This window comes from Brassica napus, chromosome A6, assembly GCF_020379485.1.
Source record: "Brassica napus cultivar Da-Ae chromosome A6, Da-Ae, whole genome shotgun sequence".
Classification (NCBI taxonomy): domain Eukaryota; kingdom Viridiplantae; phylum Streptophyta; class Magnoliopsida; order Brassicales; family Brassicaceae; genus Brassica; species Brassica napus.
Window position 1 is genome coordinate 794,027 of NC_063439.1, and position 26,453 is coordinate 820,479.

At 36.5% G+C, this 26,453-nt stretch overlaps 7 protein-coding genes across 8 annotated transcripts; 2 read left to right on the forward strand and 5 right to left on the reverse strand.

The window, feature by feature from the left end:
- Positions 1 to 687: 687 nt before the first annotated feature.
- Positions 688 to 1,267, forward strand: LOC106351056 (bacteriocin microcin B17-like). The gene has a single exon (XM_013790874.3). The coding sequence runs from the start codon at positions 859 to 861 to the stop codon at positions 1,141 to 1,143; it is 285 nt and encodes a 94-aa protein (XP_013646328.1). The 5' UTR covers positions 688 to 858; the 3' UTR covers positions 1,144 to 1,267.
- A 4,336-nt stretch (positions 1,268 to 5,603) lies between these two features.
- On the reverse strand, positions 5,604 to 8,822 carry LOC106345938 (pentatricopeptide repeat-containing protein At1g53600, mitochondrial-like). The gene is made up of 2 exons (XM_013785164.3): positions 6,389 to 8,822; positions 5,604 to 6,178 (listed from the first exon to the last, which is right to left on the reverse strand). The coding sequence occupies exon 1, from the start codon at positions 8,607 to 8,609 to the stop codon at positions 6,585 to 6,587; it is 2,025 nt and encodes a 674-aa protein (XP_013640618.2). The 5' UTR covers positions 8,610 to 8,822; the 3' UTR covers positions 5,604 to 6,178; positions 6,389 to 6,584.
- Positions 5,805 to 6,248, reverse strand: LOC106349622 (loricrin-like). The gene is made up of 2 exons (XM_013789609.2): positions 6,221 to 6,248; positions 5,805 to 6,178 (listed from the first exon to the last, which is right to left on the reverse strand). Exons 1-2 carry the CDS (start codon positions 6,246 to 6,248, stop codon positions 5,805 to 5,807), a joined length of 402 nt encoding a protein of 133 aa, XP_013645063.2.
- Positions 8,823 to 10,661: 1,839 nt separating the features above from the next.
- Positions 10,662 to 14,878, forward strand: LOC106370035 (protein FAR1-RELATED SEQUENCE 5-like). Its single transcript, XM_013810113.3, has 2 exons — positions 10,662 to 11,525; positions 12,107 to 14,878. The coding sequence occupies exon 2, from the start codon at positions 12,114 to 12,116 to the stop codon at positions 14,622 to 14,624; it is 2,511 nt and encodes an 836-aa protein (XP_013665567.3). The 5' UTR covers positions 10,662 to 11,525; positions 12,107 to 12,113; the 3' UTR covers positions 14,625 to 14,878.
- Positions 14,879 to 15,592: 714 nt separating this feature from the next.
- On the reverse strand, positions 15,593 to 19,830 carry LOC106349620 (uncharacterized protein At3g43530-like). Its single transcript, XM_013789607.3, has 4 exons — positions 18,413 to 19,830; positions 17,634 to 18,338; positions 17,390 to 17,551; positions 15,593 to 17,308 (listed from the first exon to the last, which is right to left on the reverse strand). Exons 1-4 carry the CDS (start codon positions 18,593 to 18,595, stop codon positions 15,593 to 15,595), a joined length of 2,766 nt encoding a protein of 921 aa, XP_013645061.2. The 5' UTR covers positions 18,596 to 19,830.
- Positions 19,831 to 20,030: 200 nt separating this feature from the next.
- LOC106345937 (fatty-acid-binding protein 3, chloroplastic) lies at positions 20,031 to 21,758 on the reverse strand. Its single transcript, XM_013785163.3, has 5 exons — positions 21,414 to 21,758; positions 20,961 to 21,065; positions 20,692 to 20,847; positions 20,399 to 20,613; positions 20,031 to 20,324 (listed from the first exon to the last, which is right to left on the reverse strand). Exons 1-5 carry the CDS (start codon positions 21,643 to 21,645, stop codon positions 20,166 to 20,168), a joined length of 867 nt encoding a protein of 288 aa, XP_013640617.1. The 5' UTR covers positions 21,646 to 21,758; the 3' UTR covers positions 20,031 to 20,165.
- Positions 21,759 to 22,054: 296 nt separating this feature from the next.
- LOC106345936 (heat shock 70 kDa protein 14-like) lies at positions 22,055 to 26,004 on the reverse strand. 2 transcript variants are annotated; one of them, XM_013785162.3, is made up of 10 exons: positions 25,745 to 26,004; positions 24,313 to 25,512; positions 24,000 to 24,227; positions 23,823 to 23,918; positions 23,553 to 23,732; positions 23,273 to 23,467; positions 23,025 to 23,171; positions 22,783 to 22,932; positions 22,566 to 22,696; positions 22,055 to 22,473 (listed from the first exon to the last, which is right to left on the reverse strand). In XM_013785162.3, exons 2-10 carry the CDS (start codon positions 25,480 to 25,482, stop codon positions 22,314 to 22,316), a joined length of 2,457 nt encoding a protein of 818 aa, XP_013640616.2. In that variant the 5' UTR covers positions 25,483 to 25,512; positions 25,745 to 26,004; the 3' UTR covers positions 22,055 to 22,313. The 2 variants fall into 2 exon arrangements, with proteins under 2 accessions (XP_013640616.2, XP_022576210.2); XM_022720489.2 differs by having other exon boundaries at positions 24,313 to 25,550; positions 25,745 to 25,920.
- Positions 26,005 to 26,453: the final 449 nt, after the last annotated feature.

Here is a 26,453-nt window from a genome sequence, read left to right on the forward strand (position 1 = left end):
ATATCCTAAAATGATTTAGCTAAATCTTAAGAAAACTCAAGTTTAAAACCTATTTTAATAATATTATGCAATATTTCCCAAATATCATATAATTTCCACACATTTAACTTGTAAGGTCTAAAATATATGTATTTTGAATAGTACAAAATATATATTTAACCATTAGGGTTACTATTAAAATATATATATTTCAAATATTTTTAAAATAATTTTTAACCATTTCAGTTACTATTAATTATTTGCAACACGAAAATCTATTTATATTAAGATTTAAATATCACTAAATTAATTGTAGAAGAGAAGTCCTACTTCCCTGCTAGCAGAATTGACTTTTCTTATGCAATTATCTTTCTTAAACATAATGTACATTTGTCAAAAGATATAGCTATACCAAGCATTTTTCTGTTTTCTGTTTTATGATACCCATGATTATGTATCAGATTTTAAGTATAATTAATACGAATATATCGATATATATAGTGTAAATGTGTAGTTTTATATAACGGATTTATTTGGTATATCTGACACTTACTTTTCCAACACCGAACTATACATGTTGGACATAACTATCCCATTCTCTATTTGACCGTATCAATCAAGAAGCGAAGTCATACTTTTCTTCTAGCAGGATTGACTTTTCTTGTGCAATTTCTTGTATCCTTCATAAGCAAATAGTTTACGTGGTAAGGGAATACACATTTGTCAAAGTCCATGACAATTTGGGGGTGTATAAAAGGGCTTTCACATCACATATATTTTGCATCAGTATTCATAAACATTTGAAAGCATAAGATTGATACATTTCGCATTGACATATATCAAACATCTCTCTGATTGTGTTTGCTATTCTAGAGCACGATGTGTTGTCGAATATTATGTTGTTGCTTCTGCCGCAAGAAGAAAAAGCCAAGAGATGTGAAAAAGGGTAAAAAAGGAAAGAAAGATGGAGGACTTGTTGTTGTGAAGCCGACTAAGCCTAAGAAACGTCGCAATGAACCAGTAGATGTAAGTGGATGCGCAGACCTATGCTGCTGCTTTGGCGGAGATGGTGGAGGTGGAGATGGCGGCGGTGGAGATGGTGGAGGTGGTGGTGGATGTGGAGGCGGCGGTGGAGGTTGCGGAGGTGGAGGTGGAGGCGGTTAATAGATGAGAATTCGGCAACTCTTTATGTAATGATAAATTCTTGTGTTTGTGGTTTATTTATTTTATTATATGTAATGTAAAATTTATTTTAACGTAATGTATATATTACGTATATAATATATAAGGCATCATGTATTTATGTTTCTTCTATGAAACATTATACTATATAATTTAGCATATTCATTTATGTAGATGTAAATGAATTGGTTATATGCGAAGACATAAAGTTCTGGGGATCGATATTTCAAATGACTGTGATTTCTCATATTTAGTTTCTTCTAAACAATCTACATTTACTCAAGTAGACTAGTTAAATAATAATAATAATAATAATAAGCTGCTAAAATATTTAAAATACTAAGAAGTTTTAAGTTAAAAAAAAGTTAAGCTTTACCAAATTAATCAAAAGAACATTTTCAATAATTAACTGTGTTATAAAACTTTTTTTTCTTCTTTTTTTGTTACATTCTCTTCTTTTTTTTTCCCTTCTACATATGGTTTATCGACGGTTTAAAATAGTGTATGGGAAGTAGAAATGATATCAAGAGAGAATGTAACGCGTTTTGAAATGATCGATCGAATATAGAATCATAGATCATCTGTGGACTTTCAAATATCCAAACTAGTTATGCCGATATCATTGTACATTTGACTGCTTGTACATTTTATATACCCGCAGACCCCAAATAGTTGACTTATCAAAGGATTAACATTATGTTTTGAGTTTTATGGTCAAAGAAACAAAGCGATTAAGTTATCGAACGTTTTTGTTTTCTCGGAGAGAAAAAGTAATCAAGAAGAAAATGTCACATTTATTAATTTTCCTCGTATATTTGAAAATTCCTTTGCAATTTCTTCTACCTTTCATAAACCAATTAAAGATGCTTAGGTTATCCGATAATCTTCTATACTGTATTCGTTTTTCTAATTATACGACAACCGAGATATAAAAGAACATTAAAAGCCATAATTTGTTTCTTTTTCGGGAAAAAGGTCATAAAATAAATGGATTATAGGAATGTAAGATATTAACGTTGTATTGTGGATAAATAAATATATGTGTACATTGTATTGATTCAAATCTAATAAACGTTTTACCCAATATATTGTATTTGATGATGTCGGATTTGTATAGAATTATCAAGCAAATATATAACGTATACATCCAAATTATGCAATATGAATATTTTCCCGTGGCTATATTTCATTATTTTCATGATAAGGTAAACAAAAATATTTCAATATTTTCATGATAAGGTAAACAACACACACTTATGAGGTTGTAGGTTTACTTCTACACTAACTATTGTGGAAACAAAGTCAGAAATAAGCGTCCATGTAGGTTAACCGGATAACCCAGCCAAAAAAGGCAACTTTTAATTTGGAATATGAAGCGGATCATGTGGATGAATACTTCAACTTGATTATTTTAGAACATATTTGATTGATATTTCCGATTTGGGATAAACGATAACAAGACTTTTTAGAGTCAATGGATATAATTTCCATACTAGAACGGTCATATAATCTTAAAATTTTTGAATTTGTGTTGGCTGACATCATTTTTAATGACAAAATCTTCAAGAATATGCTATAAATTAGATTTTATATCTATTAACGAATAATCAAATTTAAAACTAAGGATAGCGAAGGATAGCGAAGGAAGCTTTTTCTTTTATGAATCATGTTCCCAAGTTGTATTCTATTATGCCAAGTTGGTTAACTCATGTCATAGAGGCTGATATGCCTTCTCTAGGATCAAACTATGATGTAGGTCCTAACAATGTTGGATAATGAAAGTAGTTGTTGAGCCAAAAAAAAAAAAAAACTAAGGACAAGCAGAGTTGTTAATCACATGTTTCAACTCGCTTAAACTGATCAGTTTTTATATACAAACTACAGACTTATCAAACGCAGAGAGGTTCATCACAAGTCTCAACTTGCTTAACTGAATGATTCATCACAAGTCTGAACTTGCTTAATTGACACATTTAATTATTTTATCCAAACTAATTTAAAAGATAATATGTCAATTGTCTACGGAACAACTAACGTTATTGTCTGATTAGAAACCGCATATATAAAGATATGGAGATGTTCAATTTCTTCTTCAATCTGAGAATCAAATTACAATACAGAACAAGAGAATACAAAAATCGACGAGTCCTAGGGATATTATCAACAAAATTACTATAATATACTAATTCTCTTTATTGTTACCTTTTACTTTTGACGATACGGATGGAAAGAGATCGTACATCGCGACACACCTTAGTTGTTGTTTGCTTTTCCTAATATTTGTGTACTCATGTTTTCGAATTTTTTTAAGAGCCAATTAGCTAAAAAACCACAAAGAATTTGGAAATTAGGTAAATACACACGATATGACAAGTTGTATGTCTATCAACAAAAATATCATGGTGTGAAATTTAAGGTATTGAGTTAATTGTGAAAAAAGTTGTGTATATAGGATGCAATTTCACTTTTTTCAATGCTATCTTTCGTTGCGGTGTGTATTTAATATAAGGGCAATTCTGTCTGATAGTTTTTTTTAAGTTTTTGTCACAAAATAACTCATTTTATTTTAAAATTTTTAATATTTATTTTTTATTTTTTAAATTTTGAAACCATATTTCCAAAACCCCACCCTTTAACTCTAAATCATAAGTCTAGACTAATTAATCCTAGAATAAAAAAGTATTTTTATCTTTTAATAAAATTTATTATGGCCATTTTCTTTATTGAATGACTATTTTTTGTAACAAAAACTTAAAAGGGTTATCTAGAGAATTTCTGTTAATATAATCTGATTTTCCTTTAAATTATAATTTATATCAACAAAGGTACATTTAAGTAATGCATTACGTTGTCCATGTTACCAAAAAGCTCCTATTGATGTTGGAGAATTAACTAAATCTCATTTCGTTTATTACCGGGGAGTTGATACACGTTAGCTTTACAACTTGGTTATTTATCAAAGAAATTACAACATTTTCAAATTATATCCTTCGTTGGAGTTTTATTTAATTGACATGAACTAAGGTTATAAAAGCTTCACCTGTACCGGTTGATTGTGATTCAGATGGGCTCTGGCCAGATACTTGATGTCCAGATAACAATTCCAAAAATGTATTGATTCACTACAAATAGTCAAAGATAAAATAAACAACGAAAAATCAAACTGAAACAAATATTTAATTTGTGGAATGATTTTTAGAGAATTATTTTATATATTTAAGCAAGATATATCGGTTCAATAATCCGTGATCTGACCAATGCAAGCTTACAATATTAATCAAGATTCCCTTCAATTTGGGTTTGAATAAAGCTAAACGTAACAACGACTAAAATAAATATCCGGTTCCGTATGGAAATCAAACAAACCTTAATACAAAATGAACGAGTTGGTTTATAAAATTAAGTCAATGATAGGCTCTTCATCTCTCTCTATATATATATACACATCTTCTTATTTCCCTATATGAAAAGTGAACGTACAATCACTACGAGCAAGAAAATTAAAGATGAACCCTGTGGGGATTTTGTTTATAGCGTTTGGAGGGCTTCTCTTGTTCATGTTCCTCTTATGGCTCACTCACTTTCTCTACCACAAAGCTAAGAAAGATGGTAAAGAAAGCATCGCATGTCTAGGCAGTGGTTATGGCGGCGATATCGGTGGTTAAATACGAATTTGTTGGCATGTAATAATTTTCCCATCCAATTCCTTTTTTTAGTTTTGCTTGTTTTCAAGAATAAAAAAATTGTTTTAAGTACTTATGCAATATGTGTATGCATAACGTAAATGTGTATCTAAACTATTTATATTTTTTTTGTTATTTTCAAATAAGTAAATTTTGACTTATATAAACCATGACATATAGTTTTAGTGGTGTGCTATGTGCATTAGTGCGTCATCATCCGGACATAAACATGCATAATCTAATCTATATTGTTGGAAGGAAAATATCTGATCTACATTTACCATATTTTAATAACTGGTACGTAACTATAAAAATTATTAGTTGGCAGTATATATAAATCAAATATTTTATGTACGTCCACATGGTGTTAATTTCAAAAATAACTAAACTATAAATAATAAAAATACATATAGTTGTATGGGTAATTATGAAGAGAACAAACTACATATACAGATTGATAGATATAGTGACAATAATGTATAAATAATACGTATATAATACGTATATAATACCATTTTAATAAAGGGTGATTCAACATGACACATAATACGCTTAATCGGAAGTAAATTTATTAGTTAGACTTGAACGATTACAAATTATAATAATGCTAAATAGGTATAGTACAATGTATTAAATATCATAATTTATAGATTATGAAATTATATTAATTTATTCATAACATTTATGCTATAGTATATTAACTATCGTAAATTATATATTATATTATTACAGTCTCACATTATCTTGATCTATGGTAGATATAAAACTCTTTAGATAATATTAATCAAATCAGAAAATAGGAGATTTAATTTAGTAGAAATTTAAAAAGAAAAAGAAAACAAAAACACAAATCCAAGACCACGGAAACACACACAAATCAAAAAGAATATAATAACTTCAAGATAACTACCCAAATCATAGCATCATCATCTAACTACTCATCGCTATACATAACTAACTTCATCCCCCGCCACCACATCCTCCACCACCGCCACCACATCCTCCACCACCACCACCACATCCTCCTCCACCACCATGATGCCCTCCGCCGCCACAACCACCACCACCACCGTGATTATGAGCGCTGTGATGGTGACCAGAAGGTCCAGAACCAGAGATAGTAGGAAGAGACGCTGCCGCAGCTGGATAAAACATGAAGTCACCATTGCTGCTTGTTACAGCCCTGCCTCTCTGGTTGTTGGGCTTTAGCACAGAACCATCAGTGCCTGTTTTCTTCTTCTTCTCCAAACAACATGGCACCAATAAAGCCAACGCAATAAAGACACCACAACAGACCATCAAAACAATCAAATAAGTTTCCATAATCTCTCTCTCTGCAATAACAAAAGTCACAATCGTATAAACAATCAAATAACCTTCCCATGATCTAGTATTTATAGTCATATTATTTGTTTTTCTTGTTTAGACTAGGATACGTAATTAAGTAAATAATTATCTACACAAAACAAAATATGATAATAAGAAGTAAATAAATAACACGGTTGATAACTAATGTTATGTTTATCTATTAAACCAACTCATACCTCAATAACAGAGCTTGGTTCAGTTATGAATAATTCCTCTGCACCTCCTTACAGGCTTCACTGTGATGAATACTACTTCCATGGCTTATAGAAATCAATTTGTAATCCTTTTCAATCATCTTCAATGTGAACGCTATCTCTTCCAGACTCGAATGAGATTCATCTCCTGCAAGAAAATTGTGTACTTCACCCTTTATTATATCCAGCTAGAACCAGGATCCTTCTTTATTCTTTTCGATTTCTTGATGTTCCTTATCCGATCACCGTCTCTGTTTTTCCCAGCAAGTGAATAGAGCTGAGACAATACAACATAAGGTGTTGCGCTATCAGGCTCAAGCTCAATTAGTTTCTTAGCAGCAACCTCTGCTAGATCGACACGCAGACAAGTCTTGCTTGCACCGAGAAGGCTTCCCCAAACACCAGAGTGAGGCTCAAAAGGCATTGAAGAGATCAAGCGATATGCTTCATCAAGCATTCCCCCTCTTCCAAGAAGATCAACCATACACGCGTAATGATCAGGTCCTGGCTCAATGCCGTACGAAGATTTCATGGAGCTGAAGTACTTCCATCCTAAGTCAACGTATCCAACGTGAGCACAAGCTGATAACAGAGCAAGAAAGGTAACACTGTTCGGCTCTGTTCCTGTACTTTCCAATCCTGAAAACAGTTTAACCGCTTCCTTACCGAAACCATTGTAAGAAAACCCGCTGATCATCGTGTTGTAAGAAACAATATTGGGGTCACCGATGCTTAAGAAGATCTTGTAAGCATCATGCGCGTTTCCGGTTTTTGTATACATAGACACCAGCGAGTTCTGAACAGACAAGTCATCCTCCATGTTCATCTTCACTACTCTAGCGTGGATCTGTAGTCCTTCAACCAACGCCGCCAAACTAGCTGCTGCGCTGAGGACGCTACTGAAAGTGTAGGAGTTCGGAAAAGCCTTTCCTCGGAGCATCTCACGAAACCAGGAAACAGCTTCCGAGTAACATCCATTGCTCACGAAAGCAGATATCATAGCGGTCCACGTCACGTCGTCTTTCTCAGGCATCATCCTAAACAACTCTACACATTTGGAGATCTCTCCTATTCCGGAAAACCCTTTGATCATATCTGTCCAAGATACAATGTCTTTACTCGGCATCTTCTCGAAAAGCTCATAAGCTTCAGAGACTTGTCCCCGCTGGACAAGACCCGTGATCAACGAGTTCCAGGAAACAGAGTCTTTGTTCTTCATCACGCCAAACACTGCTTTCGCCTCTCCCATAAAGCCAAGCTTAGAGTACATTGAGATCATGGAGTTCCCTAGAAACAGATCAAACTCAAGAGGCATCCGTGAAACCAACCCATGAATCTGACTCCCCTCTCTGTATCGGCCAAAATCTCTACAAGCTTTAAACATAACTGCCAAAGTGTTGGCATTAACACTAACATCTCCCTCTCGTCTCATCCTCAGAAACAGAGCAAACCCATCCTCAAAAAACCCGCCTTTAAAATACCCATCAATCATAGCAGTCCAAGTAACCACATTTCTCTCATACATCTCATCAAACAGTCTTCTAGCTTCAACAAGCTTCCCCATTTTGCAAAACCCATCAACCATCGCGCTACACGACACCACTTCCTTCACCCCCATACCTTCAAACACACGTACAGCCTCCTCTAACCTCCCTCCCCTCAAATACCCACTCAACAAAACGTTCGAAGCAACGGGATCACGAAACTCAACTGGCGTCTCACCGTACAAACACTCCGCCTCATCAAACATCCCCGCCTTAACAAAACCAGTGATCATCGCCGCGTAAGAGACAGCGTTCTTCTCGGGCATCTCGCGAAACAAGTCGTGAGCTTTCACCATATCGCACTTGTTCTTAACCATAGCCGTAATCATCGCGTTGTAAGTAGTCGTGGCTCTCACAGGCATTTCGTCGAACACTTGGCACGCTTTGCTCATTTTACCATTCGCCGCGTAGGCAGAGATCATCGCGTTCCACGAGACTATGCTTCTCTGAGGCATTGCTTTGAAGATGGCTTCGGCTTCTTGGAGGTTGCCGTTTCTCGCGAGCTTTGAGATTTGAGAATTGCATTGGAAGATGGTTGTGCTTGTTGTTGTCGTCGGTGGATTGGGTTTGTAGTTAGAGAGAGCAAGCGTGGAGTTACGCCTGAGACAAAGGCTGTGTGTGTAAATTAAGCAGTTTTTCGAAATCGGCCTCATCACCATTGTCTAGCGATTTACAAAGGAGAGATACGAAGAAAAAAACCGGGAAAAACAAATGATAATTATTTAATTTCGTCGAATGTAGCATTTTTTGCCTTAGTTAAATATTTTCTTTTCTTTTTTTGTTAACATGAATCTGTAGATAGATTATGAGAATATTTTCACAGTAATTATTTTATTTAATACTACTAATTTGGGATAATAATAATAACAACACTTGTGTATATCAATAAATATATTCATGAATTGTTTTTTTGAAAAAAAAAAACAGTTTAAGTTTATTTTTAAATTAGTTCTTATTTAATGTTTTATTTCTTTTGTTAATAATGTAAAACCATATTAAAAATTAGCATAAATTTTATACAATTATGAATTGTATATTTAAAACAAAATTTTAATGAAAATCGGCATCGGCTAAAGATGATTGGGATAAAAAAATAATAAACAAAAAAATTATTTAAATGAAACTTTGTTTTACATATAAATTGTCCCTAAAGCAAGAGAGTCTACTTCTATGGTTTCATTTTATCCATATTTGATCTCAACGCAAGTAATCAAATAGGAGGAAGTTAAAACAAAGTATTTGTCTATGAATTGAATTGGCTTTAAAAATCCAAACAAACGTTTGTTTTACATCCATAATCTAGACCTAGATAAAATCATATCCAAATAAGACCAGAACTATGATCAAACGGGATTTCATATGGTTTAGATAACAAATTCTACTCTTTCTTTTCCACGAAGATAATATTTCTCAATTATTCATACATATTAATATACATTAAGAAAAAAAAGTAATTTGCATCATAAAATGAATCATTTTCTCTAAATATCAATTTTTATAGAGGTAACCCAATAGTAATACAATAAGATCAATTAATAATAATGAAAGTTAAAATTAGTATTATTAAGTAATAGAAAATTCATACAAAGCAAAGAAAATTTATCTTTGTGAAAAATTTCCTTAAACTGTTCTCAATAAAAGAAGTGTTTTTGTAAATGATTTACATGTTTTGAAAAATAAAGTCAAATTCAATGATGAACAGCATAAAAACAGATAAATACAATTTGACATATTTTAGTGAATAATCAATGATGAACGAAGATCCAAAATCAATTTTAACTTTGATTATACGAAAACCAAAAAAGTTTTGACGAGAAAAAAATATTGAAAATAAGCAAAGAAAGAGCAGAATTTATAATAAACTAAATGACAGAATTTTGACTGACGTATACATCTTCCAAACTCTTAAAACTAATAGGTTTTAAAGAATAAAAATATATTTTTAAGATGAGAAGACTTTTTCTTAAATATGTTCACAAACTTTTAAATTCCATTGCATTTTCAGCATGAAAATACACATTCATACGATGTAAAGTCAAATTCTTAGGATGAAAAAACACATTTATACACATTTTTCATAACTTTTTCCAATCCTTTCATGTTTAAAAGACACATGTAATTATAGAAACACACTATCATTTCAGCATTTGACAACTTTCTTACAATGAAATACTTATGGGAATATACTATTTGTTTTTTAGATTTCTATACGAATAGTTACAACTTTTCAGATTTGATATAGTTATTTTTGGATTGTGCATTAACATTACAATATGACAACCTCTTTAAAACTAGTACAGTTTTTATAATGAAAAGACACAACTCTATAAAACTAATACATTTTAAAGAATAACAAGACACACTTTTCAAATGATAAAACTAATTCTTATACAATTTCACAATCTTTTAAATTTTAATGCGTTTTAACATGAAAAACACATTCGTAGGATGTAAACTCATTCTTACGATGAAGAGACACATCTGTACACATTTTCATAACCTTTTTCAATTGTTGACATGTTGAAAATACACACATATTTCATAATTTGACAATTTTTCAAGACTAGTTTCATTTTATAAATAAAGGACACAACCTTTGATATTTATTGGAACTCCTATAATTAATAGATTATTTTTTTCAACACTTCTATTTTAACTTTACATATAAAATATTGCCAATTCTACTTTTATAGCATTTTCTTTATTTAGAGTGAAAAATAGTAATTGTATAGTTAAGATACACATAAATTCAACTTTACTTTAAAAAAAATTGTAAAAGAAAGAAGAGAGAAATACATTATAGATAGTCTTCTTAGAGGTAAAAACAAAGAGAGGGTTAGGAAAAAATTTAGTGTGATAAAATAGAGTTTACGTAAAATAAAATTGTATTAACTTGTCGGCAAAAAAAAACACTTCTGGTTCTTACAAAAGCTTATTTTCCTTTAAATTGGGCCCACGATAATTAGCCCAATAAAAAAAATAAGATAAGGCCTTAACTAATCACTCCGTCATCAATTCAATCTAAAATCCCATTCATGCATGAATCTTGCAACACTGTCACAATCAGACCAAATCCATTATCGCTGTTACTCCCTTCAAATCACACGACGACAACAGAACACCCATCCATCGATTAGAGGGTCCCACCAATCTCTTTTCCTTTTGGAAAGTAATCTATATTGACCCAGTTGGAAATTTTGTATTCTTAATACCCCACTTCTTTTCTAACTACCCTACCATATTTCCCTTCTCTTTATTACCCTCAGCTATTATATTATTATCTACTTCTTGCTGACCCCACACCTTACTTTCTAATTTTAAAAATAAAACACGGACCCCACACCTTACTTTCTAATTTTAAAAATAGAAAGCGGACCCCTCATCCTCCCACATAAAGTCCATAATTAATGGACACCTAACAAGCGACCCCACACTCCATCTACCTCTCTCCTTCCTACAGGTGTCCATCTGTTCCTTTTTTTCAGATCCTGCTCCCTTTTTTCCAACCACCTGCGAATTCTTCTTCCCCTTCAAGCTCCATTGGCGTATTTTGGAGGTTATTTTGACGAAAATTGGTACGATTTTTTCACGAAATTTTCATACTAATATACTACTTATGTTCTATGTGTTATGGGTAACGAAAAAAAATAAAAACTTAGCTGTAAAAATCGTAAAAGTTTTCAAAGAAAAATGAAAATAAAACTTGGAGAAGGTTCTCTTCTTTTAACACGATTCTTTTAACACGAGTTTGATAGGAAAAAACATAAAAATGTTGTTAGACGATAATGTGGGTTTTGTAACATGTTATTTGTTGATTAAACATACTTAAACCGATGAAAGATTAAAGTTTTAGGTATATTGGTATGAAATGATGTTTTTTTCAGGACTATTTTGTATATTTCTACTTATTTTTCACTGTTTTAAACCAAAATAATACATTAAAATATTGGTAGACGATATTGTGGGTTGTATAATACCCCCTGGGTTTGTTAAAAGGGTTAAATCAACAAAAATAAAAATTTATAGAAAATACTGGAATTACTAGTACTACTAAGCTACAATCTGTATTACTTGTATTACTAAACAGAGTATGTACCAAAGATCTTGGACAACTTAGATTCTTTAAACGGTTAACTCATCATAATTTTTGTTTCAGGAAATCTATGGCCTCACCTATTACAATCATATGTTTTGATTACGGAGGAAGTTACATCAAAGATGGGGGTGAGAGAAGATGGATCTCGGGAGAAGATGAAATTCACACTCTAGTGATGAAGACAGCTGTGGAAGAGATTACGTATTCTGAATTGGTTGAAAGTATATGCAGAAAGATTAAGGCAAATGGAGATGGGATGGTGAAGATTAGTTACTTTCCAATGGTATTGTATTCGAACAAGCCATCATATATTTGGTGTGATGAAGACGTTTTGGGTTATCTCATGCAAGTAAATCATGATAAATGTAGAAGTGTTTTACATGTGGAGATCAGCAGCGACATGGATGATACATATGGTGGTATGTCACTTTTAGGAGATGATGATGAGACTGATGATAGCTATGTTGGTCTTTCTGATGAAGATGATGATGAAACTGATGATAGCTATGTTGGTCTTTCTGATGGGACCGAGGAAGATGACACTGAGCAAGATGACACTGAGCAAGATGGAACTGATCAGGATCATGAGATGGATGGTGTGGTCGCGCTTTACACACCCGAACAACATGAAGACATTGAGATGCATGAGAATTTAGAGCATGGGTATGAAGGAACAGAAGTAAGAGTGGAAGAAGAAGCTGGAGGAGCGGAAGTTGAAGCTGCAAGAGCCGGAGTTGCAGCTGCAAGAGGAGGAGTTGAAGCCACGACTGCAGTAGAAGAAGAATGGGATGATGGTCTCGATTTGGTTAAGGGTCAAGAATTCAGAACTAAGGTAGCCATGCAAGTTCTAGTTCAGAGGGGTGCGCATAAGAATGGTTTTGAGTATGAAACATTGAAGTCCGATACTGTGAGATTTGTGGCAAAATGTCGAGGAGCCAAAGAAGGTTGCAAGTGGTATTTGCGTGTAGTAAAGCTTAAGAATTCAGATCTTTGGACGGTTAGAATTTACAACAAGTCTCATACATGCTCAGTAGTAACTACAAGTACCCTTAGAAACAGAAGAAGAGGCACACCACATGTTGTCGCATCTGTTTTGAGTGAAGAATATCCCGGTAGATATGACACACCAACACCAGCTGATCTGATCAGTATGGTTACCCACAAGGTTGGTGTTGATGTGTCGTATGCCACAGCATGGAGAGGAAAAAGGATGGCTGCTAATGAAGTCCGAGGTACTCCGGAAGAGAGTTTTTCTATGATACACTCCTACATGTACATGCTTAAGTTGAAGAATCCTGACTCAGTAAGTTATGTTGAAGTGGATGCGGCAAAAAGATTTAAGTATCTATTTTTCGCATTTGGAGCTTCCATAGAAGGATTCGCAGCGATGAGGAAAGTTATCATTGTGGATGGAACACATCTAAAGCATGTTTATGGTGGAGTTCTGCTTGTTGCGACGGCTCAAGATCCGGATCGTCACCACTACCCTATCGCATTTGGTGTAGTTGATGGTGAGAAAGACGAAAGCTGGATGTGGTTTATGAATAAGTTGAGGTCAGTGATAGCAGATGAAGGCGAATTGGTGTTTCTTTCGGATAGAAATGCGAGCTTGATCAAGTCAATACGTGAGGTGTTCCCAATGGCTGCACATGGGTATTGTATCTGGCATTTGTCTCAAAATGTCAAAGGACATGTTTTCAACAACAGAGACGCTTGCGCAAGCAAGTTTACAGAGTGTGCACATGCTTATACAGTGGCTGAGTTCGATGATCTCTACGATGCCTTTTCCAGAAGGTATCCTTCTGCTGCGGCGTATCTGGAGAAAAGTGTTGAAGTGAGAAAATGGGCAAGATGTTACTTTGAAGGAGACAGATACAATGTTAACACAACTAATGCAGCAGAATCCATTAATGGTGTTCTTCGGGAAGCGAGGAAATTCTTCATGCTACCGATGATTGATGTTATCATCAAGAAAATGACTGAATGGTTTAACAAACATAGGAAGAAGGCAGCTGAAATACCAGTCACAAAGAAGCTTGTGCCAACAGTGGAAAAGGAGTTGTCAAAAAGATGTTTGGAAGCGAGGTGTTTAGATGTTGTTGAGATAAACAGCTTCCACCTTGAGTACAATGTCAATGGTAGTGACGGAAAGATTTATACGGTTGATTTGGCAAGAAAAATGTGCACCTGCAGGTGTTTTGATCTAGACAAAATCCCATGTGTTCATGCTGCTGCTGCTGCCAAGTTCTTGAGCGTAGGAAGAGATCTTCATCTACAAGAGTTTTGTTCAAAATACTATTTGGTGGAGTTGTGGGCATTGGCATACTGTAGGACGATTTATCCAGTTCCTCATATGTCTGAATGGGTCATACCTGATGAGATTCGAGCACTTAAAGTTCTTCCCCCGGTATACGAAAAAAAGAAAGGACCCACTCAAAAGCAAAGGTTTCCATCAGCCGGAGAATCTCGTGGACGAAGAAGAGGACGCGGAAGGGGAAGAGGCAGGGGCAGGGGAAGGAGAGGCGGACGTTTGCATGAGTATTTTGAATGTGGAAGTACTTCTTCCCCCACTGAGTAACATGGAACTCTTGTACTAGGTAACACTGCACTACTCGGTACTACTGTGAACTACTATGTGTAATATGGACTACTCGGTACTACTGTGAACTACTATGTGTAATATGGACTACTAGGTACTACTTTGGACTACCTTGAACTACTTTGAACTACTTTGAATTACTATGTAGTATGCATGTTTCAAAGAACTTTTGTTTTTGTCTTATTATTTATTTTTAGAAAAAATATCTCATATATTACGAGATTATATGGTCATATTTGTGTTTATTTGTCAAATTAGACATAGAATACTCTTAAATTCTGAAATTAGTTGAAAACCTCTCATTTCTATAGAAAACATCCTTCTACTTCTATACTAATGTTTTGATGTGAAGGCCATAATGGGATGAAATTCCGAAAATACGCATTTTATTTTAAAAGTTTATGCCAATGTGTTATATATAATCTAAAATTGTCTAAATACATTTGTATTACTAATAAATTTAATTTCTTCAGGTTGTATTACTTAAAAATGTTCTTTTTTACAAAAATATTACTATGAAGAATGAAATATTACTACTTCTTTGAGTACTACTAAGAGTATTCAAACATGTTTTGTTTAATATTATATTTTACACGTTTTAGACATGTGCTATTTTTTTTTCTTATATTTTACACGTTTTACACGTTTTAGACATGTGCCATTTTGTTTCTTATATTTTTTTTTTTTATTGTTGACAAATTTTGTTTGTCTTAGTAATACATAATAAACCTAGTAGTACAAATGTGCTTTCTTAAGACTTAGATCATTTTTGTCCTCAATTGGGCCAAACCTGCTGCAAGACAATCACACAACACAGAGCATCCTACATAAGAGATATCATTCAAGTTTTACAGACCAGCAAGCAACAAAACATAACTTCTTACATAAGTTCACAACAAATCCGAGATAAATACTAAACACCCAAAATATGTTAAGCTTCTTGTCTTCTACGCCTTTGTTCTAGGCTTCTTCTTGCGCCCTTCAATCTCATCAGTGTTAGCTTCAGTGAAAGGAGTGGAAACCCACTGTGAACGTGAACGTATCCTTTTTGTCTGTTCTGGCGTTGTGAACTTCTTTGGTTCAGTATCCTTTCTCGGTCTACCCCTCGGCTTAGGAGCCTGCTTAGTAGCGTGCTTCCTCAATGCCATTTGTTTTGGCCTATGCTTGACCCCAGTTCCAGAAGGCTTGGCTGCTCCCTTGTCAGTTTCCTTCGTTTCACAAGTACTGCCTTCGTAGACAACCATGTACCACTCTTGCTTTTCTTCCTCAGTATATTTTTCAGTCTCTTTCTCGGGTTCTTCCACCTCTTCCTCAGGTTCTTCCACCTCTTCCTCCACCATTTTTCCAGCCGCTTCCTCAGGCTCTACCACCTCTTCCTCCACCATTTTTCCAGCCGCTTCCTCAGGCTCTACCATTTTTCCAGCCTCTTCCTCAGGCTCTACCACCTCTTCCTCCACCATTTTTACAGCCTCTTCCTCAGATTCTTCCACCTCTTCCTCCATCATTTTTCCAGTCTCTTCCTCAGGCTCTAACACTTCTTCTTCCACCATTTTTTCACCCTCTTCCTCAGGTTCTTCCACCTCTTCCTCCACCATTTTTTCACCCTCTTCCTCAGGTTCTTTCACCTCTTCCTCCACCATTTTTTCACCCTCTTCCTCTGGTTCTTTCACCTCTTTCTCAACCATTTTTTCAGCCTTTCCGAACAACTTTTCTGGTGTTGTTAGGATTTGTCTCCTCGCAGCTGCTGCCTTAGTCCTACCACGTGGTGGTGTAGGAGTTTTCTCGGTTTCAACTTCAACCCGAGCCTCTGTTTCAACTTCAACCCGAGCCTCTGTTTTAACCTCTTCTTCAATCTCATTGGCTTCATTCATCTCAACCTCATCAGGTTCCTTCTGAGCCTCTTCTTCACTCTCTTCCTCATCCTCTTTTTCTTTTTCTTCTTCAGCTTCTGCTTCTGCTTCAGGTTCAGGTTCTGTCTCTTCCTCAGAACCTCTATCGTCCTTCTGAGCGTCTTCTTCACTCTCTTTCTCTTCTACCACCTCTGTATTTTCAACCATATCTGCATCTTCAGGTTCTTTGGTTGTTGCGTCCGCTCCATTGCTGTCATTCCGCTGCCCATCCCAGTCATAATCCATGCCTTGATAGTCGAAACCGTCATTGTTCTCCTTATCCTCCTCCTTCTCTTTCATTTCCTTCATTTCTTTCTCCACCTTCTTGGCCTTCTTTTTTAAATAATATTGACAATCTTCAATCTTCTCAAGCTTCTTCTCCATTGCCTTCATCCTTTTACACCTCTTTTTTAAAACAACTTGGCAACGTTCAATCTTCCCAAGCCTCTTGTTCATTTTTTCCACCTTCCCATTCACTTCACTCAAACTTGTCATCAACCTCTCTTCAAACCCTTTCAAAACGTCCTCCAAACTTGTATTAGAGGAGGATGCTTCTTCATGCACTTTCCTTTTGTCTTTCTTCTGAGGAAACTCCCTTGCAGCCACATCTAACTCATAGAGTTCTTGCCAAAAGATAGGCTTCTCCTTAACAGTCAACCACGTGCTCCACAAATTACTCACGCCTTCTTCATTTTCATAGTCTGGCTCCCCATCCATTAAGCGTGCCATGAGAGGTTCCTCATCAACAGTAGGAACAAGAACACTTTCAATAACCTGAAAATTTATACCAAACAATATATCAAACACATTGTATTCCACTCACTTAATAAAAACAAAACAACACGTAACACATACCTTAATTTCTCCTAGTGTGTCGTACAAATCCTCAAGAGGATAGCCCTTCATGCTGTTACTTTGGAACCGCTTTTTACACATCCTCGGACACTTACTCATACAGCCTTCTACACCTTCTCTAAATCGTGCTTTCAGAGCTGGGATACACTCAAATGCCAGAATCTGATTGTCAAAAAAAAAAAAAAATCATAAGAAAAAAAATACACTCGAAAAAAAAAAAATCATAAGGATAAATCAAATTTACCTCCAAAGGAATTATGAACCCGGGAAAGTTGACATTATTCTTAGGTTTCCCTTTCAGATGCTTCATCACGCGAGTGATGGACCGGAGAGCATCTTCAAACGTCAACCGACCCCAAGGAAAGGTTTTACAAACCTCCACATCGGTGACGATTCTTAATATGAAAGGGTCGAACGGGGCATTATACCTTCCCTTCCCTCTGATAATCGTGCCTAAGAAGTACAGCACTGCCATTTTGAGTCGATCCCCACACGCACTCATACTCAACAACTTCTCTCTCACAGATAGCATAGTGATCTCCTTATGTGATTTGAAATGCCTGTCTACAAACGCAAAGCTTCCAATCTTCTTATACTTAGCCGGGTAGTCATGGCAGTCCAATCCCGAGATGAGAGCATGCTCTCTCATTGAATACCGAATGGGCACTCCATTAACAGCAAACCAAGATGTGTCCTCTGACTCATGTAAAGGAACAGTGCGCAGTAGAAGCATCCACATACCCTGCAGCTTCAAGTTTGGTTCATCGGGCATGTGGAAAAAATGGCAAAACTGAGGGTGGTTTTCAAACCACTGGAGCTCAGGCTTAAACCTAGCCTTCTTCAGAAACTTCACCGTCTCGGTCACATAACACTTGCTCTGTATCTTACACGTCTGGGTGAACTCGGTGTTCTTGAAACATAGCTCATCAGGTGGCAGTGGTTGGCACTCCTGTAAACCAAATAAAAATTACATTAGCATTTGTTTCTTACTAGTCTGTTTATTAGCATTTGGAGATAATTTACCTGAGATGATGCAGACTGATTATCGGTTCCCTGATTATCAGACTCAATTCCGTGTGCTGACAGATCATCACTATCATTCTCTGTTGAAAGTTCTTCTACATGCTGCTCTTCTACAGGAGCACTGTTTCTTTTTGTGGACTTTTTCTGCTGAGATTTTTTTCTCCCTCGACCTCGGCCTGCCATTATCTATAGCCTCTCAATATCTTGATCCCCTGAATATATACATACACAATAAACGTTCAATAACCACCAACGCTAACAAACCCATTCAATGAAATATCTACAAAATAAATCATTGATTCTTATAGCTGTCTGATCTCAAAACCCTAAATCATTCATTCAATAATAAAACTCCAACCAATCAATTCGATCACTACATCACAATTAATCAATCACTCAACTCGGTTTCACATATCAAATAGTCTAGGACACTCTATCACCAAAACAGTTAGTCTTCAATAATTACTAGACTTATCTCAAATCTGAAACCAAACTTTTAATCTCTATAACCTCAAAACCAAACGTGTCCAAGTTTCAGTCTCTGTAATCCTCATTCTGAAAAAAATCTGAACCTAACCGATTTTCAACCACAATACTTTCAAACGGACTTTCAAACCCAAACCCACAACAAAATCAATCAAAAATTGCCCTAGAGAAAATACCTTTTACACGTAAGAGACGAGAACGAAAACAGGAGATGGGAGATGAAGTCTAGGGTTCCGTCGATTGCGTCACCGACAGAAGGAGCGGGAGAACAGAATACGCCGCAGGAGCAGTTGATTCGATCAATTTTTTCAATTGATTTCGTCAAATCTAGGGTTACAGACTGGTTTGGGGAAATGATGAAATCAGAGTAACAAGGAAGGGCACGAGGGACTAAGGGAAAATCAGAGAAGAAGCAGTGAAGGAAACAGTCAATGCGGTGGGCTTCATCGTTTTCGTCGATTCTAGGATTTTTTTTTCAATTTTCAGGTTTAGAAGGTTTAGAAGAGAGTGAGAGACGACAAAGGAAGAGAAAAAAGAAAGGAACGCGCGGATCTGGTTAAGGATCCGACTAATAGTGGGTCGAGTCAAATAGTTTAGGTTGGATCCTGTAAATACTTGGTTTCATTAAGGGCAATTTCGATTTTCACCACGTTTCTGATTAAAATATATTAAAAATTATATTGTTTTTAATTGGTGGGATAAAATAGAATGAACATAGGAGTTACTAGGGCAATCCAGAGTAAAGTCCTATTTTTCGACATAAATCACCATTTTTAAGCTATTTACTTCAATTAAACTCGGTTTCTTTTGCTACTACCACTTATACACAGTATTTAGACTGATTTCAATCACGAAATCACCAAAATCTGAATTTTTTTTTTCTGAGCCGAGTTTTGGAGCGATTATACTAAAATCGCGGCGGTGAGGCTCCGCCAAGCGATTTTCCGGCGAGGAATCGGCCGTTGCGGCCGCGTTTTCGAACATAGGTGAGAACTGAGAAATATAATAATGCATCACACAATAAAACTCCAAATATAACATGAATAATGTGGTCCAAGTGAGAGAGTAGTGACACAGGAAGTTGCATGTGGTCAAGGGCTCACTTGCTCAACTTGGCCAAACCCATATAATCTCTGTCACAATCATTCTTTTTTAATTTCCAATATTAGGAACTCCAGTATTAAGTTTAAGCTCAAACATGATGTCTTAACACATCACAAAGTTCCAAAATATTCATATTACAAAATGATATGTTACATTTAGAGTTTTACTTGAGGACCATACCTAATTGGTTAGCCACTGAGGATTTCAACGTAGGAGAAACTGGAGAGTCCCCAAAGAACACATCAAACAGAGCAGATGTGACACTACCTGACTCGATCTCCGCATCCACATCCTTTGGCAACCCTCCAGATGAAACAGAAACCTAACAAAAGAAAAAAAAACATAAGCAAATCATGTTTAGGTGATTCAATTAGCATGAGAGAAGATTGTGCTTACAAGCATTTTAGAAGGACTGGTCCAAGTCAAGAGAATGACACTTCCTTTGTTGAGAGGTCTGTTTTGGAAGATCCCTTGGAATGTAGAGAGAGCGGTTTTATCAACAGGAGAAGGAGATTTGATTCTAGGCGAAATGGCTTCGTCCAATGCATCCCAGAAGGTTTTGCCATCAACATCTCTCACAAGAACAATCTGTAATGACTTCTCCGCTTGATCTGAATCAAAGAGAGCAACAAGACTCAAAAGATGTGGAACAAAGAAAGCTATATCATTCATCTTTAGCATATCATTACCTTGAAAAATAGAACTAAAGAGTGATGAATCTCCATGAATCTCAGCAGCAGACTTCCCTTTCCAAGCGGTTAACCCGGTTAAGATAGATTCATTCACGTATAAACCAGCAGCATAGACTTTGACACCGATGATAGCAAACTTCTTCTCCCTAAACCCTGAGAAAAAGTAAAAGGAAGCCTCAGAGCAAGAAGTCTAGAAGCATTTCATCTAAAATTGCGAGAAATGAAAAAAATTGAAGCTAAAGAGTGAAGATATGGTTGAAACTGACCAGTGCCGAGCAAGGAGAGCGTTGTAGAACAACCAGGTAGTGTCACTGATCTCTGAAACTTCACACTTGTAGCCGGTTCTTCTACGTTCTCATCTGCATTTCCAACTACAGGAACCACACAGATCAAGATGAAACAGAGGTTAAACCCTAAAATGCATTTTTTTTTCCGACACTCTTTCTTGAAGCTGTAAGAAAAAGAAACACAAACATGTTGTCTGTTTAAGTTGTAATGCTTCTTTTTTTTTTTTTTGGGCAACTCATAATGTAATGTAATGTAATGTAATGTAATGCTTCTTTCTAACTAACATTTCTTGGAGATCTTATGATTTAATAAACCCTAAACTCCATTAGAATAAATCACTCCAGCAAAGACACAATGCAATATACAGTTTCCAGAGATCAAACTCTGTTTCTCTGTTCTTAATAAGAACAATAAAGGTTCAACCTTTTTACCTGAAGAAGCTGCGGATTTCACCACAATGCGAGAAGTTGCAACACAATTTCGCTTTCGAAGGAAGGAACTGCCTTTTTGAGAAGGATGAATTGAGAGAGATGAAACGCAGTTCACAGTTCGAAGCACTGAACCTTGATTCGGAGTATGGTGTCTGGATCCAGCAGCATTGACTCTGTTCGGACAGACACCAGAGATTACAGATGGAACCGATGTAAGAACAACTCCGTCCATGTTCGAATCTCCGGCGATGAATCCTAAGTGTTTGATCTTTAGAACAAGAGTTTTTAAGTAATTGACTCTACTCGTGGGTTGTTGTGGCTTTGGTTTTTTTGACAGTTGTAAGCTGTGTAACTGATTAAGAAAACCTGTCGATTTTACTTTACAAAACTACACTACATGCAGTTATAGGGACTTTAACTTGGTGTCGTTTCGTGTCTAAAATAATCAACTGTGTGTTGTTTTTGTGTAATTCTTTTCCCTGGCCAGTTCGAGCTTTGGTGATGTATGTATCACATTAAAGTGTGCACAAAAAAAACAAATGTAGAAAGGAGAACTCGTCTTGTGAGATTAAGCATGCTTCCAGAAGCTTACATCAAAGGAAACTGAACTTCGCAATCTTAACAAAGTCAAGAATGCTGTCGATAGAAATGCATATTTCATTTGCTCTGTTAAAAAAACAGCTCAGAAACATGTAACAGCTAACAAGTAGTACAAATCCTCATCTCACACACGATAAATAGTTTATAAAGCAAACACAAAAGGGAAAACAATACTTCCTGAAAATTGTAATCGCGAAGTACTAAGAGTTTCAATATAGAATCTTAAAGGAAGAGTAATACCGAAAACAAGAACTAAGAAGAGAAGGTAAAAACAAAATCGATACACAGCACCAAGAGCTCTTAAGCACTATCTTCGGTAGGCTTCTCAGTCTCCATTGGTTCTTCGCCAGAGGCCGCTTCTGGCTGTGGCTCACTCTTCTCCTCATCAGCCGCCGCCTTGGCTGGTGGTGCTTCCGGTTTAACAACCGGCTTTGGTTTGGTCATTATAGGCCTGCAGAACCTGCCAAAACAAAATCCAAAAGATAGTTCAATCACTTCTACAATTTAAGTACAATTCCCATTACAAGTGAAACAAGTTCCAAGAAGGCTTACTTGTCCAATGCCTCAGCCTTCCTTGTAACATCAGCTGACAAGAAAGCTGGTGTTGCGTACTTGGGAAGCGCCTCCTGCTGCTGCTGCTTCTCCCTCATCCATGCCTCTGCTTCCACACACTCGTTCAACACCTTCATGTACACAACAACAAGTTAAAACACATCCTCAACATTCTTATGGAAAAAATTAAAAATCTCAGAGCTCTTGTTATTTATACCTTTTGCTTCTCTTCTAGTTCAATGTGATCAAACTTGGAATCATTAGACACAGCTGCCTCTCTGTAGCTGTTAACACAGTGACCAAGCTGTCCAATGACTGTCCCTCTCTCCTGTGACTCCTTGTACCTCATTTCAACAGGGTCACCCACCTGCATCAAAGTCCAATCACCAAGCTCTGTTAAAACATTATTTTCTTGAAGTAAAACACAATAAAGTAGCCAGCAGTCATGTGTATATTTACCTTCTTGAGCTCCTCGAGCTTTGCAACATAGACACCTTTAGTCTCATCTTCTCCATCTTCATACAACCAATCCTCCACTTCCTGAAGCTTCGCCAGGAAAGCTTCCCTCTCTGACTCAGTGATATACTCATGGAGTTTGTCACTCAGCTGAGAAAACAAAACATGTGATGTTAGTCGCCAACCATTTTTAAATGAATGCATACAACCCAATACAGACAATAAAAGGAGTGAAAGAGAAGGTATCTTACTTTGTTTCTCATATCATAAACATATGACTCAACAGCATTCTTCTTGTCCTTGGTCTCCTCCATAACTCTGTCTTGCAGAGCCATCTCATATTCTTTCTCCACAGCCTTTTGGACGTCAACAGATTGCAAGGCGCCGTATACCAACTCTGACAGAGGCACGTTTGTTTTCTTCACCTTCTTCTTTGGAGCCTCAGCCTACACATACCATACCCATTTGATTAAATCAAGTTCACGAGTGAAAAATATAAAGAAGGACCATCAGTTCAGGAAAGAAATTAACCTTTGAATCAGTTTCCATTTGCACTGGCTTATCAGCAGACTCGGCAACACCATTGTCAGCACCAGCTGCATCGCTGGTTTCCTTGGCGTCTTGCATGTTAACATCAGTTTCACCGGAAGCTTTGTCAGTGTCCATCTGCTCTGTTGTGACCGGAACTTCAACTTCTTCCTCCTCCAAAAGCTGTAATGAGGGAGACAAAAAAATTAGCATAAACTAAACGATCTTAAGTTCGCATTGAATGATCAGTTTAGTATAACAACAGAAACTTACAGTAGCTGATTCAACAGAGACAATTCCGTGAAGGGTCAATCTCACTTTCACCTTAACCTTTGCCCTCTCGCCTTTGGATGACTGGAAGGGACCAATCTGCAAAAAAGGAGAACTATAATGAGAAACAAGAGCGTTACAGTCTTAAGTATATACACAACATCGGGCAAAGAATCAAACCGTGTATGTGCTGATTTTAGCAGGTGCTTGCAAGTCAGTCACATCACTGTACTGCACATCCACAGAGAATGTTCCAGAGCGGTAAAACGTTAGGGCCTTGACACTAGGGATTGGGTTTCCTTTGGGGAAAACAATGGTGCTCTGCTGATTCTCAGCTCCTCCGTTTTGAGCATCAGCAGCCGCTCCTTTCCACGCCAGCGAAATTGAGAAGGGGAAGCTCTCATGAACCTTATAAGAATTAATAACATGAATTGTTAGATAATCTGGAGTACTATACTAAACGATAAAACACACATGTTTAAGCAGTCATTACCTGGAACTCACGGACTTTGAAGGTGGGACTGAGAATTGCACACTGCAAGGCACATCCCCTCGACACACACTCACTAGCATTCATTGTACGCCTCGGCTCCTTACCGAAAAACTCTGTAAGAATCTTGATAATGGCAGGGACACGAGATCCAGAGCCAACAACCTCCACCATATGTACATCTTCAACCGAGAGCCCAGCATCAGCGAGAGCCTTCTCTAGAGGCCTCTTGACACGCTCCAAGATAGGTACACTGATCTCTTCAAACTCCTCCCTCTTGATAACACCCCTAACATCTTTCTCATCCATCAAACACTCGATATTCAACGGCGCCACAGGGTTAGCACTCAGCACCTTCTTCAGCTTCTCGCAGGCAGCCCTGAGCCTGAGACTAGCCTTAGCATTCTGAGTGACATCAATCTTGTACTCCTCCTTGAACTTGGTAGCAAAATGATTGAACAGAACTTCATCAAAGTCCCTTCCTCCCAAAGACCGATCAAAACCATGAGACAAGACCTTGAGCTGTCCCTTCTTGAACCCAGCAATGCAGACTTGCATACTCGCGTGACCAATGTCAATGAAGGCGACATTAAGCGGCTCACTCTCCGGCAAATCCGTCTTGTAGATACCATACGCCAAGGCCGTCGCTGTAGTCTCATGAATCAAATGCAAAGGATGCAACCCAGCAATAGTCGCAGCATCAAGAACAGCTCTTCTCTGCAGATCCGTAAAATAAACAGGAATCCCAATACAACAATCCACCACAGCTGCATTCAGATTCTTCTCAGCAATCCCTTTCAAGTTAGACAACATCATCCCCATAACCTGAGTGGGAGTAAACGCCCTCTTCTCCCCCAAATAGCTAGCGTGGATCAAAGGGTACCCGTCTGGTCCCTCAGTGACGGAGAAAGGCAAAGACTTGATGTCTCTCTGCAGCTCAGGATCCGAGAACTGACGACCCACAAGACGCTTGATCTGGGAGATAGAGTTCTTAGGGTTCATCATGGTGGAAGCAGCTCCCGCGGTTCCAATGAAACGCTGCTTCTCGCCAAAGCACACAATGGCGGGAGTCTCGCGGTTTGACTCATCGTTGAGGACAACGTCGATCCCTCTTTGTCTCGCGACAGCCACGAGACAGTTGTCGTTACCAAAATCAAACCCGACAACACTCATTCTCTCAAGCTTCGGTCTTGATTCAAAACCCTGATAATAAACAGATAAAGCTTCAACCTTTAGGAACCCTAATTCAATCAGAAATCAATTGAGAACAGTTCAGAAGCTAAAATTGAATTCAACGATTCGAATATGAGTAGAGAGAAACTAGATTCGAGATGCGAATATACCGTAAAAAGTGAGAGATCCGAAAAATACAAGATTCAGATCTAATCTGAAGCTAAAGGGTTAGAGAAGAGGAGGAGGAGGATCGGGAGCGTACCTGAGGATCGGATCGCGAGAGGGGATTGGGTTCTTGAGAGCTTTGTTTTGTTTTAGGTTATTCGCAGCTGAGAAAATCTGAAGAGAGCAAAGAGAAGAGAGAGAGGGTTTTATGGAGAAGGGTTCGGGATTCGCAGGTTCCTTCTCGATCTTTCCTTTTCCTTTTTTTCTTTCTTTGTTTTACATTTTCTATTCGGTTTATTTGTAATATTTATGTTAATAACATGAAAACTTTAAGAAAAAACGCCAAGATCAACTTTAATATTACAAAATTGAGTATAAATAAATCTCCATAAAATTAAAGATGCAGATTAGTTTCTTTTTTAAAAAAGTAAATAGATAGCACATGAGTAACCAATTGAAAACATGAATTTTACAAAAATTGATTTATATATACAAATATATAAAAACAATCTTATAAAAATTGGACACATAAAAATGCCATAACTTATTATCTAGAGAAAAAGACTAAGATAACACCAAACCAAGTTTTTGTTCCCAAAGTAGCACTCAAGGCTCAAAGTCACAAAAATAGGTTTCATTAAAGAGGTAAATATACATTTATACCCCTTGGATTAATTAATCCAAACCTTAGGGTTTAGAGTTAAGGGGGTGGGGTTTTGGAATTAGGGTTTAAAATTTTATAAAAAATAAATATTAAAATAAAAATAAAAATTTTAAAAACAGTTTCAAAAAGTATTTTTAAATTA